At 39.2% G+C, this 15,464-nt stretch overlaps 1 protein-coding gene across 2 annotated transcripts; it reads left to right on the forward strand.

Annotated features, from left to right (window-relative positions):
* Positions 1 to 474: 474 nt before the first annotated feature.
* On the forward strand, positions 475 to 15,346 carry LOC124147558 (mitochondrial ornithine transporter 1-like). 2 transcript variants are annotated; one of them, XM_046518195.2, is made up of 6 exons: positions 475 to 605; positions 7,666 to 7,769; positions 9,761 to 10,172; positions 10,763 to 10,935; positions 11,216 to 11,377; positions 13,735 to 15,346. In XM_046518195.2, exons 2-6 carry the CDS (start codon positions 7,673 to 7,675, stop codon positions 13,863 to 13,865), a joined length of 975 nt encoding a protein of 324 aa, XP_046374151.1. In that variant the 5' UTR covers positions 475 to 605; positions 7,666 to 7,672; the 3' UTR covers positions 13,866 to 15,346. The 2 variants fall into 2 exon arrangements, with proteins under 2 accessions (XP_046374151.1, XP_048243887.1); XM_048387930.1 differs by lacking the exon at positions 475 to 605 and adding an exon at positions 5,184 to 5,323.
* Positions 15,347 to 15,464: the final 118 nt, after the last annotated feature.

Consider the following 15,464-nt stretch of genomic DNA (forward strand, 5'->3'; position numbering starts at 1 on the left):
TTAAATGTTGTAACCCTGATCAAACAACTTTTGAGCAAGAGTCGGATGACGAAATCCTCCTCGAAAGAGCATGCTCGCGATCAATTGTACCGCAAAAGTGAAATGTAGACACCAAGGGTTGGATCCGCCCCAATAATGCTCCACATAAAGGGAAAGTTGACCCTGGTTGAGTTTTCGTTTGTAAACTGAACAACATTTTTCTTTGAGTTCACAATCAGTTGCAATTTGGACCCGTGAAGATCTTTAGCAACCCAGGCCTGTCGTTTGAGGCGACTAGCGGGATCGTGTGGTCAGGCCGCCAGATAGCTGGAGTATTGCTGAGTGCGGCGTTAAACAATAAACAAACAAACAAACAAACATACAAACCTGGTATTTGGATTTCTACCACGTGGGTTTGTTTATTAGAGCTATTAATAACCAACATCAATTCATCCAATAAAAATCGCGGAAAGTGGAGGTGTGCACTTCCTGTGGCCTTGGGAAAGGTCACCACGAGGTTGTTAGTGTTTACACGCAATTGACATGTTTTGATGTATATGTGAGATATTAAGCGAAATAAGAAGTACATAGTACGACGAGAGAAGACAACCAGGTCAACCCCAAAGGTTTGTATGCATACACAGTACAATTATTAGCAGTGTTAGCTGCTACTTTGAGAGTGTCACTGCACAGGAACTCGATATTGCTCTTTGTAAAAATATACGCCCCCTATACTACATATTACAGGAACTCGATATTGCTCTTTGTAAAAATATACGCCCCCTATACTACATCTTTTATGTAGTATAGGGGGCGTATATTTTTACAAAGAGCAATATCGAGTTCCTGTGTGTCACTGTCACTGTCAGTGTTATATTATTAAGCGCTATAGATATAATGTCAGTGTCATATTGAATGATTTGTGTATTACAGTTTCCTTCATGGCAGTCAGTTTTGATGTTGAGGACTTAATTACTGCTTGTTGCTTTTTCAAACTGGAAATATTTTTGTTCATACGTGCCCGATGTGCAACAGTCAAAACGGACAAGCACTAAAACGGACCTGGAATATTGGTCAAAACCGACTGTTTTTCAAGTAAGGCAATCTTAGCAAAGTTGTTTATTCTTCCTGGAATCTCCACAGGAGGAGCATTTGGTCCTATTGAAACATATTCTGCTTGGAATCTCTACAGGACGAGTATCGGGTCCTGTTGAGACATACTCTACTTCTTTGGAATCTCACCAGGACGAGTATGGAGTCCTTGGGACATTTTGTACTTGGAATCTCCACAGGAAGGCCGAACATCGAGTCCTTATGCTGGCAACCTGTAAATAATTGAGTTTGGACCAGACAGTCCAGTGATTGATATTGTGAGCAGAGATAACACTGACTTGCTATGATGACATGCAATCAACCGAGGCACCAAGTCTGACGACCAGATCTGTTTGGTTGCCTCTTTCTACCAGCATTGGTTGCTGTGGAGCAATTTTTACCCAGGATCCCAACATGGTCTTTTAGTGAATGTAATTTTGGCATACTTTTTTCATTATTTTATGTATTTTGGGGGCACAGGTGGCCCAGTCGTCTAAGGCGCCTCAATTCGCTGTGCAGAGTTGCGTCCCTTTTGTAATGATTCAATGAATGGTGGTGTTGTAAACAATCAGGATTATTATCAGCAAGGTGAGACAGTAGCCCAGTGTTACAGACTACATACAGATGTGTATCACTACGCGGGTACACATCACAGCGTCTGATGGAGGTCATTACATTTCTATAAAGAAAGTAGTTAAACCCGACTCACTCACGTTGTGTGCTTCTGTTGCATAAGCATCGAATACTAGAAATAACAAATCTAAATATTTTGCTCTTATATGTACACAACAATATTTATACCTAATCTGTGATATTTGCAGTTCAGAAGCACACTCAGAAAAACAGACCCGTGAAGATCCGGGGTAGAATAGGTCTTCCGCAACCCATGCTTGATGTAAAAGGCGACTAACAGGATTGGGTGGTCAGGCTCGCTAACATGGTTGATGCACGTCATCGTATCCCACTCGCATGGATTGATGCTCATGATGTCAATCACTGGATTGTCTGGTCCAGACTCAATTATTTAGAGACCACCGTCGTATAGCTGGAATATTGCTGAGTGCAGCATTAAACAACAAACAAACAAACAGAAACAAACACTCAGAAAAACATATCAATTCATTTCTGACATAGTGACATAAATAGAGAATCTCACCCTCATGTCTTTTGATATAAAATATATCAACACGAGTTGATAAAAGTGGAAAAACTCCAAGGACATTCTAAAAACCAGTGTGGCTTATCAACACCTCTGTAGCCTCGTGGTACACTCACTGGGCTACAGATATGAAGGTTGCGGGTTCGATCCTCGGGATTATAAAGAAAACATTTGTCGTTTGATTTTACATTTCATTACATGTTACAATCTGAACAGAAGTTACATTAATAAAATACCCAAGACATTATATAAAATCCCTGGGATTTTATAGCAAATATGACTTGAATATCCTATAAAATCCCTGGGATATTATATAAAATCCCAGGGATATTATATAAAATCCCAGGGACGTTACAACGTCCCTCTTTATGAGATTTAAACCTCACAATAGGTTTTAATGCCTATTGAAAGAAGTCTCTTACTTAATAGCAATCCCAATGAATAGGTTTATAAGCTTGTCGTAAAAGGTGACTAACAGGATCGGGTGGTCAGGCTCACTGACTTGGTTGATGCATGTCATCGATACCAATTACGTGGGTCGATGCTCATGATATTAATCACTGGATTGTCTGGTCCAGACTTGATTATTTACAGACCGCCGTCATATAGCTGGAATATTGCTGAGTGCGGCGTTAAACAACAAACCAACCAACCAAATCCGTCAAAAAAGGACATAACTCGTCCTCTGACACATACCGCTAATAATAACATACACATTGTAATTTATCATCCAAAACAGCCGTCCACAGGAGATATCTACATTGTTGATATCGCTGCAATGAAATTGCATCACAGTGCTTTGCAGACCATTGTGATGCCAGTGGTTACCATGATGTCACAATCAAATGACATCAGTAATGGCTCTGCAACTGAATTTAAGACACTGCTTATTACTGTCTACAAACTGAAAGAATGATGTTGGATGATAAATAAAATCTCACCTTCGTGTCTTTTGACATCAAATATATCAACCCTTGTTGCATCATAACATGATGTCATTACAATACGTCATATCTGGTGAAGGACTAAAAACGCGGACCTTACATGAGCGAGGGAAAACCCCTTACTATTCTTAGTGTAACGCATTCAGTACGGTATCCCATAATACTATCCCCTTGTGACACACAATCAGCATAAACTCCGTGCTTGAAACTCGCGTCCCGTCTACATCGACATGTTCCTGGTTGGAGCATCAGCCTGAATGCCATATTCTTGCTGCTTTTTCAACAAAACAACACCCATTATCTCCAGCTGGTGGGATTGTTAATTCTTCAATAAATTATTTCTGAATAAAAAAATTACAAATGTATTTTGTTAATAGTATTGGATTTAGGGTGTATGGTAAGTAAGCACGAGATTTGCGATTTAAGCCACTTATAGCAATATTCCAGTGATATGATGGCGGGGACACCAGAAATGGGCTTCACACATTGTACCTTTGTGGGGAATCAAACCCGGGTCTTTGGCTTGATGCTTTAACTACTAGGCTACCTCACCGCCCCGAGGGTTTATAGAACATGCATCCGTTATGTTAACAGTGTGAATTTTCACCATCTTCTCTGAAGCCATAATGTCTATGAAGCTGAAATTTTGCTTGGATTAGTCCACCGCAGTGCTACTGTATCGAATATGATCTCATGGACATTGCTGCCACACTAAATATGTCATTCTTGCCCATTACTCATACAGCTTCTTTTGAAAGTGTCTGACCTGCATGACAGTGGATATAGAGCACGTATCTGGAATGCAGAATAATAAATTATTTGTTTATCAAATAGTGATAAGATAGTGTATCTATCCCCCAAAAATATAATTGATATTATTTCAAGTGAAACTGTCTCTTTTGCCGGAACTACTTTCTTTCTGCTTCAAAGACACTATTGTTTTCAGATTAATATCAGAAAGAAAATACAGTAGAACATGGATATAATGAACTACAAGGGACAAGAGAAATCAGTTTGTTTTATACGTTTTCGCTGGAAACTTCTGCCATCTTGGATAAATTGATTGTGTTGATTTGTCGTGATTGTGTTGATTCGCTGCTGATTGGGTATAGACAATTGTCAGTGACACTTGACACTGAGTGAGATTTCTCAGTCCGCAATACATGTTACTAATTTTTGGCATTTGGGCATGTCGGGGATCAGATATCAGTTCGCTATATACATTAGTTCTCTGTAGAGAATCCGTAATATACGTACATTTTATTTGATAATATATAGGAGATAAATTGGGGATTTTGTAACAGTTTGTTGTATCCGTCTGTTCGCTCTATCTGTGTTTGTTATATCCGTGTTCTACTGTATATATAATAATAGAAAATTCACCTTTCTTTCACATCCCCCTGACTTTCTGGTTTTCACTATACCATGTATACGTTTTGACATCTCACCTCAAACAAAGTGTGCATGAAGCTGAAAGTTGCTTAAGGTATTCATAGTACAGTCTATGTTCAATACGATAACACAATGCAACAATAGGATTTCGGTTTTTGGCGAGAGTCTCCTTCTTATGTTGGCATGTTTCTCATCACATGGGATTTATCTTCAAAATATTTACAGTTTTGGGAAAAAATCACAGAATTGTTCATTATGGGGAATGTAACTGTCTTCCAAGCTCTACCTTTAAACAGAAATTATCACATCTAAACTTTGAGATTTGTATATCTTTTAATATTGTGTTATAATATTTAACATCTTATGTTGCAAATATTTCAGAAAGATATAGAGATATAGACCTTTGCTCTTTTAGATATTTCTTGTCCCCTTACCATGCCTACCTCTTCGGATATTGACCAGAATAATGGAAAAAACACACCAAGAAATTCAGTGAGTGTGGCCTAAGCGGTTGCTTCAATGTATGCATCTGTCCAAACACAGGCCTCACAGTGCTTGGGGAATGTGTGCACAGATGCAGTTAGATATAGATTGCAGTATCACTGGCAGGAACACACGACACACAAATCAACCAGGGGCGATGTGCACATGTAACTAATGCAGATTGTGATCAGATAAATCGGTATTCCTTCGAAGAAGCAGATCTGTGGACGTTGCCCACCATGTTGTTACGAACGTTACTCAGCTATCATCTTCTGTAAGTAAATTCTCTCCACTGTACATAGGACTTTCTCCTTTAAACTTTTATATTGCTGTCCAAACAACAATTAATTCTGCAAGTACTTAATCACTGCTTGTTTCTCAAGTCTATTTTCCAAAGGTCTCTGCTCAGCTCCCGGCTTATTTTAGTGGCTTGTCACAACGAAACAATTTGCTCATTTGAAGTTTTTGTTGAAAGATTTTTCTATTACTCAATTCCTTCTATCTGAGGTTCAGAACTTATCAGTTAACACTCATAGGCATTTAGAAGTTGGAAGATCATTGACATGAAAACAAACTTGGTTATTGTTAGGGCAGTGTATTGGCAATAAAGTTGTGTTGCGATATATTGCGATACAGGTATCTGTATTGCAATACGTATTGCGATATGTCGGCATCTTCCTGAGCATCTTCCCGAGGCAAGAGAGTTAACTGACTTTAAAAGTCCAGTTTCCACCCTTGCCGAACTAGGCTGGTTTTATGGAGTTACATTTTGGCTGGACTAACGAGTCTATGCATAGTCCAATCAAAATCGCGCACTGAAATCGAAATCCGGTTTGTAAAGTGTCATGCAGATTTCGGTCGACTGCAGGATTTGCAAAGCATGTTCACCGCTTACTCGTTGTCAACAGATATTTTCTAAATCTTTTCATGCTTTTAATCAAGGTGCTCACGCGATTTGATGCACTTCGCGATGTAAGACTCGTTTTATCACAATATAGATCTTGATTATCAATCAGATCGTCTTGACTGGGCGCCACCATTTTGTTTGAAGCAAATGCAAGTGATACGAGAGGTTGAATCTGATTGGTCAATAGGAGAGGCATAGAAGGGACATAACTCATAATAGCCACTGGTGGCGCTACGATCGACCCCAGGAATTCCAGCCTAGTTCGGCAAGGATGGAAACTGGACTTTTATAGTCAGTTAACTCAATTGCCTCGGGAAGAATGTTTTATGTGATAAAAAGATTATTACCCTCACATGTTTCTGTATCGTGAATATTAAATACTAGGAATAAAAAAAAAGTATTGTGCATGCCAAATGTTTGCATGATACAATCTTGTTCTTAATATATGACTGGCTCTACTTTATTCCCCTCTTGAGCCCTACTCAGTAGAACTCTTGATAGGATGGATATTCAGGGGCTAGTGTTTACTCCGGTGTTGACACAGACAACTAGATAATGGAAAATGACAAGTGAATGCTGTTCGCTGGCCCCTACTGATCAACAAATCTACTAAAGTACTGTAGACGATAGAATGAAATTGATTTTACACTGACAAATAAGGCTTGTAAGATTTAAACATACTTTCACCTGTTGAAATAGTTAGGTTTGAGTATTTGATACTACTTTATTTACAGAGACAATATTGTCTTTGTTCATAATAAATGTCTAAGAACAGACCACTGTACACAATGTATGCTGGTATTTTCTGACCGACTAAACTAATTTATGAACAGTATTTTTCATTCATATTCAGCATGAAGTGTTTTCCATGTGTTCAACAAGTTTAGGGGTCCTGGATAAACCAGAACATTCAAATGGGGAATTTTGGGAGAGTTTACCATATAAGGAATTTTGTTGCAAGTGTCACATTCCTGTGGTTAATGTCTGATGTTTTGAAAAGACAATAATTTTGTTTATACTGTTTATGGGTAGAATGATCAACAATGGTTATAAAAGTGACTATAAACATATTTTACATGACTCAGATTTATAGTTTGCTGAGCAAAGTTGTGTCCCCTAGCTGCCAGGATCTGCTGATCGTTGGCTTGAATCCAAAATTCACTCTAGTTATGATCCTTTTTTTCCAATCTCCTGTCTGTGGGTAGGACCAAAGTCGAAAACGACCTGCATTACTTTCAGCTTTAAAAACTACAGATTGCAAGTCAATAAATAACTGATCTAGTTGTCATCACCTACTGAAAATACAGATTTCAATCATTGGTAAATTGGTTTTGTGAGAAACATCAACTTGACATGCTTTGAAGATCTGCTGCATCACCAGTTTCATGAATCACTGGCAAGTATTAGTCACTTGACAAACAAATGTATTTTGGAGGGAACCTAATGAATTAAGGTTTTATCCTGGAGATATCTCTTGAACTGCTCGCTTAAAGCTGACATGTGGTATAATGAAATACTGTAACAGAAGGGGGCGGTGGGGTAGCCTGGTGGTTAAAGCGTTTGCCCATCATGGCGAAGACCCAGGTTCGATTCCAAATATGGAGTTAATGTGTGCCACCCATTTCTGGTTTCACCAGCCATGATATTGCTAAAAGTGTCGTAAAGCCATACTTACTCACTCACTCATTCACTCACTCACTCACTTCCAGAAGCACGATGGAGCCTCCAGTGGAGCTGATAGAGACTGAGGCTGGCCTGAAGAACAGGAGCACAGCCACCGATGCCTTCATCGACTTCATGGGGGGTGTTGCAGGTGGGTACACCGCAGAGAGGTGGGGTAAAATGAATGAGAGAGAGAGAGAGAGAGAGAGAGAGCTTGTGTAAAAGAGAGAGAGAGAGAGAGAGAGAGCTTGAGCTTATGTAAAAGGTGACTATGCTTGTCGTAAAAGGCGACTAACGGGTTCGGGTGGTCAGACCTCGCTGACTTGGATGATGCAAGTCATCGTATCCCAATTGCGTGGATTAATGAGATTGCAAAATTGGATTCTTATGAAAATAAGCACTGGCTTCATCATGCAGCTGTCAAAGCTGCTGTATTAATCATAGGCATGTTAAGTGATTTGAAACTTGACTGATCAATGATTCTGAAACTTCAGTCTTGTATTTTCAACCTAGGTCAATGTGATATAGAGTGAAGCTCTACCTAGGTCAATGTGATATAGAGTGATGCTCTACCTAGGTCAATGTGATATAGAGTGATGCTCTACCTAGGTCAATGTGATATAGAGTGATGCTCTACCTAGGTCAATGTGATATAGAGTGATGCTCTACCTAGGTCAATGTGATATAGAGTGATGCTCTACCTAGGTCAATGTGATATAGAGTGAAGCTCTACCTAGGTCAATGTGATATAGAGTGATGCTCTAACTAGGTCGATGTCATACGAAGTAATGCTCTAACTAGGTCAGTGTCATACAGAGTGATGCTCTAACTAGGTCAGTATCATACAGAGTGATGCTCTACCTAGGTCAATGTCATATAGAGTGATGCTCTGACTAGGTCAATGTCATACAGAGTGATGCTCTAACTAGGTCAATGTGATATAGAGTGATGATCTAACTAGGTCGATGTCATATAGAGTGATGCTCTAACTAGGTCAATGTCATATGGAATGAAGCTCTACCTAGGTCAATGTCATATGGGGGGATGCTCTAACTAGGTCAATGTGATATAGAGTGATGCTCTACCTACGTCAATGTCATACAGAGTGATGCTCTTACTAGGTCAGTGTCATACAGAGTGATGCTCTAACTAGGTCAATGTCAAATGGAATGAAGCTCTACCTAGGTCAATGTCATACAGAGTGATGCTCTAACTAGGTCAGTGTCATACAGAGTGATGCTCTAACTAGGTCAATGTCATTGAATGAAGCTCTACCTAGGTCAATGTCATACAGAGTGATACCCTTACTAGGTCAATGTCATATGGAATGAAGCTCTACCTAGGTCAATGTCATACAATGTGATGCTCTAACTAGGTCAAGGTCATATGGGGGTGATGCTCCAACTAGGTCATTGTCATACAGAGTGATGCTCTACCTAGGTCAATGTCATACAGAGTGATGCTCTACCTAGGTCAATGTCATACAGAGTGATGCTCTCACTATGTCAATGTCATACAGAGTGATGCTCTACCTAGGTCAATGTCATATGGAATAAAGCTCTACCTAGGTCAATATCATACAGAGTGATGCTCTAACTACGTCAATGTCATACAGAGTGATGCTCGACCTAGGTCAATGTAAAAAGGAATAAAGCTCTACCTAGGTCAATGTCATACAGAGTGATGCTCTCACTATGTCAATGTCATACAGAGTGATGCTCTACTTAGGTCAATGTCATATGGAATGAAGCTCTACCTAGGTCAATGTCATACAGAGTGATGCTCTAACTAGGTCAATGTCATATGGAATGAAGCTCTACCTAGGTCAATGTCATACAGAGTGATGCTCTAACTAGGTCAATGTCATATGGGGGTGATGCTCTACCTAGCTCAATGTCAAACAGAGTGATGCTCTACCTAGATCAATGTCATACAATGTGATGCTCTACCTAGATCAATGTCATACAATGTGATGCTCTACCTAGATCAATGTCATATTGGGGTGATGCTCTGAAGCACTTATGACTTCTTGAAGTTATACAGAAGTAACATGAGTAAGACAGGTTACCCAATCATCACTCAAGTATTATTACAGGATAAAGGAAGGTGAGCCTCAGTACCTTTGACAGTGTTGTTCTGCAGGTGGCACTGCCTCTGTCTACGTGGGCCAGCCCCTGGACACGGTCAAGGTGAAGATGCAGACATTCCCCACACTCTACACTAATGCCATGGACTGTACTGTACAAACCTTCAAACAAGATGGCATTGTACGAGGTCTGTACGCAGGCACCATCCCGTCCCTCGCTGCACAGATCTCAGAGAACTCAGTCCTGTTCCTGTTTTATGGCATCTGTCAGAAGATGGTAGCGAAGGTGGTTTCTGTGCCAAGCGTGGACAAACTGACACCCTTGCATAATGCCCTGGCAGGAAGTGGTGCTGCTTTTTTCTCGTCATTCACGCTGTGCCCGACGGAGCTGATCAAGTGTCGCCTGCAGGCCATGAGGGAGATGGCCACCCAAGGACAGCTGGAAGGAGGGCTAGAGAGACTCAAAATGTAAGGACATTTATCATGCTGGTCCTTAACAATAAGTACAATGTGAATTAATTTAGGCCAGATGCATTTGTTTCCTTGAAGGACAGGTTTACCTGAATTTTGCAGAGATCCCAAATAGTTTCTTTCATGAGTGCTGTGTTTGATTAGAAATATGTATATGAATTATGTGTATGACAACACTTGATTTCTGTTTTGTTTTTATGCTTCTTTGTATACTGATCTGGAAATTCCATTGCAAACAATAATTTAAAAGGGCCCAGCTTTAAGTTGCAATTTAACTGGAAAAGACATAGTATGCTTGAAATATGTTAGAAAAAGATATGATCAATAAATTAATTTTGTTCCTTTCTCAAAAACATTTCTAGTTCGTTCTGTTGGTATGTTCATTTCTTGATAACACTGTAAATGAGTTATTTGTATCAAAACTCTTATCTTGAAAATCAATACAAAATGTAATAAGTACTGAATAATGTGAGATTATGTGTACTATGTCGCTCTATCGTTAAACTCATAACATTTCAATTTTAAGTATTATCTACATGTAACCACTATCAATATATAAGAGCTATAACAAGATCTCTCCACCACAGAGGCCCCTGGGGTCTCACCAAGGAGATCCTCCAGCAAGAGGGCTTCCGGGGGCTCTTTAAGGGGCTCACCAGCACCTTCATGAGGGAAATGCCAGGATATTTCTTCTTCTTCGGGGGCTACGAAATATGTCGCCACCTCCTGACACCAGCAGGAAAAACAAAAGATGAAATAGGTGAGTAGGTCAAGGTCATGTCCAAATAGTATGAGGTCAAGATCACTTATGAGGTCAAGGCCATTTAGAATCAGGTAAACTTGGTCAAGGTCACAAAGTATGAGGCCAAGATCCCTTTGCTTGAGGTCTGACAATCTTATCGGATGTGTAATCGGAATCCTAGCTGGGACCTGGTATTCACCCGATTTTAGTCATGCCATGATGTAACTGAAATACTGTTCAAAGGAGCCTAAGACTCAAATCACTCAGTGTCTCATTGACCCATTTCCTGGCATTTCAGGGGCCTGGAGGACTATCGTGTGCGGCGGTGTTGGTGGGGTGGCCCTGTGGACGGCCATTTTCCCTGCTGATGTTGTCAAATCACGCATTCAAGTACAGTGCGTGGCAGGGTCTGTAACTCCCACCTTTATAGCAACAGTTCTCAAGATCTTCAGAGAGGAAGGTACGTTTGCTTGTCTAAGTGCACTACAAAGTTATATACCAGATGTTAAACAATGGATGATGTCGTTGTCCCAAAGGGAGATAACTCTCTTTTGAAACGCTGGGGCGGCACAGTCTATCACATCTTCTCTCTGCTTGTTGTGTGCTATCTATTATATGGGGCTTGTTGAAATGGAACCCCTTCATTTTAGTTGTTTATACTGAATACTTGCATACGTTTTGTAGACCCCCTGAAAATCTGGGTTGGAATTTGTCTTCAACAATCAATACTTAAGCACTGTTTAAAATACCTGCCTGCCCGACAGCCCAAGACAGTGTGTTTTGCCGGCGTATTATTATCATAATATCCCAATTGCGATGTTGATCACTGGATTGTCTGGTCCAGAGTCGATTATGTACAGACTGCCATCATATAGCTGGAATATTGCTAAGTGTGGCATTTTAACAAACAAAAAACTATGTATTTTGTTGTGATGGTTAGTTTATACCAGCATCTTTGTTAACTCAAACCACAAACTGACAGGATGGAAGATTACAGAAAATATACAATGAAAAAACATGTATCGTCCTGGCCTTTTGTGCAATAGATATTTTCAGCTTCTTGTTTTTGTCTTCCGTGAAGATTCGGGTTAGAATTGGTCTTCTGCATCCCAAGCTTGTCGTAAGAGGCGACTAACATGATCGGGTGGTCGGGCTCGCTGACTTTGTTGATGTCATTGTATTCGAATTGCATGCTCATGATGTTGATCATTGGGTTGTCTGGGCCAGCCTCGTTTAATTACAGACCACCGTCACAAAGCAGGAATATTGCTGGTCTTTTGTTTTTGTTTTTGTGTAACATATGGTGACTATTTAAACAACATGCACATCCAGCAGTATCATTAATCTAAATAAATGTCATGGCAACTGTAGTATTAATATCTATTTGTCAGACAAATATTTTTCCCTAATTTGATTTAAATGCAAATGAGGTTTTCATGACATTAATGCACATTTAAGCCCAAAAGCATTCCATGTGCATATGTAGAAATGCTATATAGATTTTGAATAAAATAGATTAATCGGATAAAGAATGCTAAAAATTCATGCACAATTATATGAAGATATCACATAAACTATGATATTTTGCAATGCACATGTGTTTTGATGTAAACGAAAATTAATAATTTTGTTTATTTATGTTTGTGTGCGATATTCCAAAAATGAAATCATTTTAGAATACAGAAACAAAATACATTGAGGCTAAAGGCTGGTGAAATTAAAATGAGTTTTATCTTTTGTAATCATCTGATCATTTGCAAAACAAACTTGATGTAGTCAGTGAAATGTAAATCATTTATGTAATTATGATTTTAATGAAAATTCAGTCATGTAATCCTGAACTACTGTGGGTTACCTGAACATAATTTGGAACTGGATGTGCAGTGTCGAGTTTCAAATTAGGAATATATTTTTATCATTATACTTTCCTGACATACGTGACAGGCATTGAAAGTGTGTAGCACAGCTGTTTCCTAAGCCAACAGTAAGTGGGCACCGCTACAAGAGTTTCAGCAAGCCTTGCAAGGTTAAGTTCTGCACTCCAAGTCACTATCCTGAAGTCACACCATTCATACTGATGCAAACGCTCCCTGTTGTCACTGAAACTTGAAACACGATCTCTTAGTCGATTTCTGTTATGCTTTCTGCCCAAATTTTAATGACACACTTAAGTTTGTACTTATGGCTACTCTGATTTTCGTAACTATTTTAATTGCATACATAGATTTTAAAATGCATACCGACAATGATTTTGAAAGAAGTAATGGGAGTTTTCTTTGAATATTAGCTTCTGCAGTGATATAATCAGCAAAGACATCGCATATCATTTTTATCACGTTATACAATACAGTAAACTACAGTTATAAAAAACTCAAAGGGACCACTTATTTTTGTTCATTATGATCGTAATTCGTTATACAGCATAACCACTGCAAATAGTCGTTATATCCGTCAGTTTGTTGTAAACATGTTCATTATAAAAGTAGTATACTGTATACTGCAATTATCCAGGCACTACCTGCTCAGATCCGGTACCTATATATATATGCAAATTTAAGGTGACAAAAATTGAGTACATCAAGTATGTCAAAAATGTAATTTGAATATTTCAGAGCCCCACAGTGATTGGTGGTAAGAATAAGTTTGAATTGGATACTATATGTTCCCCCATTCAGAGAAATATGTAATTCAGACTTCGAAATTATTTGGTAGTAAATTATTTTGCAGTTTAAGAATCTAAAGATTTGAAGTAGTTTTGATACCATGAATCAAAAAATGACCTGCACGTATTTGCCCATGTTGAACTTTGTGTTCTAGGAGTGACGGCGCTGTACAAGGGATTGGGGCCGACCGTCGTGAGAACCTTCCCCGCGACCGGCGCTCTCTTCCTCGCCTATGAAACAACGAAGAAATGGCTGGGCTACGTTTCTGACCAAGTCACAGGATAATGTTAGTGGTTGCTAGGGAACCAGTGTACATATCACAGTATTATGTTTTACAGCCAAGAATCTGGTTTCATGAGTGTTTGCAGTATTAGGAACAGTGGCACTGGTGTTAGTGAGGATGCTGTGTTCTAAAGGTTCTAAAGACTCTTTCCCCCTCAACAGCATCATTGATAAGCCAGGGTATTATATCTCCATGGTGAGGGAAATATGTTCTGTGCTAATAAAGACGAAGATGGGGAGGTTGCTTCGAAAACAATGCTTTGCTTGCAAATTTTAATGCGCTAGGTAATCGAGGATGTCAGGAACATGAATGTTGTCCTCAGGGACATATGAAGATCCGTATTTTCTGATTTGGACCATAAAGATTTTTTCTTTATCTTTATCCATACTGAAAAACAACCTCCAGGTTTTTGGTTAAGTGCTTCCAAAACTAGCAGTAGAATTTGTAAATTCAAGCTATAAAAGTTAAATTTCCACATTTCTTTTAATAATGGTTCAGAGTGAGTAAACTCATTACACAAAATGTTGATTTTGCAAAATGGAAGTGGTTATAACAGATCAACAAATAATGAACATGCTGGGGCCCTAACATCTTCTCGAGCCAAGGGAGGTAACTGACTGTAATGGTCCAGTTTCCACCCTTGCCCAACTAGGCTGGAATTATGGAGTAATATTTTTGCTGGACAAACAAGTCTATTCATAGTCCAATCAAAATCGCGTAACCAAATTGTAAACTGTAATTCATAAACTGCTGTGCAGATTTCGGTTGATCGCTGGACTTGCAGAGCATATGTACCGTCAACTAAGTCAACATATATTTTAGAAATCTTTTCATATTTTTAATGCACTTGATGAAGTAAGACACGTTTTATTACAAAATAGATCTTGATTATCCATCAGATCCTCTTCACTGAGCGATGCCATTTTATTTGAAGCAAACGCAAGTAATATGAGAGGTGGAATCTGATTGGTCAAAAGGCGGGATATAGAAGGGACATAACTCTTAATAGCCACTGGTGGCGCTACGATCAAGGCCAGAAATTCCAGCCCAGTTTGGCAAGGGTCAGTTAACTCCCATGCCTCGCGAAGATGGGACCTTAGTGACTGTAAATTTGTGTTTCATTACTTCAGTTATGAAGTAGATTCAGTTTTTAAAATTAGAAGAAGTGCTTCTAAGAAAATATTTTCTGTTTTGTATTAAATTCGCTTCTGCTGGCAGACCTATCAGATAGTCATGGGAGATTTACTCTCAAGAGCTGTGTAATAGATTGAAGGGTGTGATTTTAAGAAGCTGGTCTGGCTACTGTTGAAACTGTTGAGGCTGGTTGAGAAACAGCTGGCATCACTGGCACCTTACATTTGTTAAAGGGGAAGTGTACACGCAAAAATCACTTTCTTTCTTTTTCTAAACAAAACGCAATTTTAGAATTAATTAGTATCTGTGTTTGAAAATATACACTCATTTTTTTCACAGTGAAAGTAGGAAGCTCACAATAGTGTGAAAATGATATGCCGTTATGAGGCATTCGTTTTTCGAGCTAAACAGGCCTGAGTTATCCCCCTTAGATTATGACGTAATTGGTGCCAATTCAACTGGGTCCC

The sequence above is a fragment of the Haliotis rufescens genome, unplaced genomic scaffold (genome assembly GCF_023055435.1).
Source record: "Haliotis rufescens isolate VD_foot unplaced genomic scaffold, xgHalRufe1.0.p SCAF_7, whole genome shotgun sequence".
NCBI classification, from domain to species: Eukaryota; Metazoa; Mollusca; class Gastropoda; order Lepetellida; family Haliotidae; genus Haliotis; species Haliotis rufescens.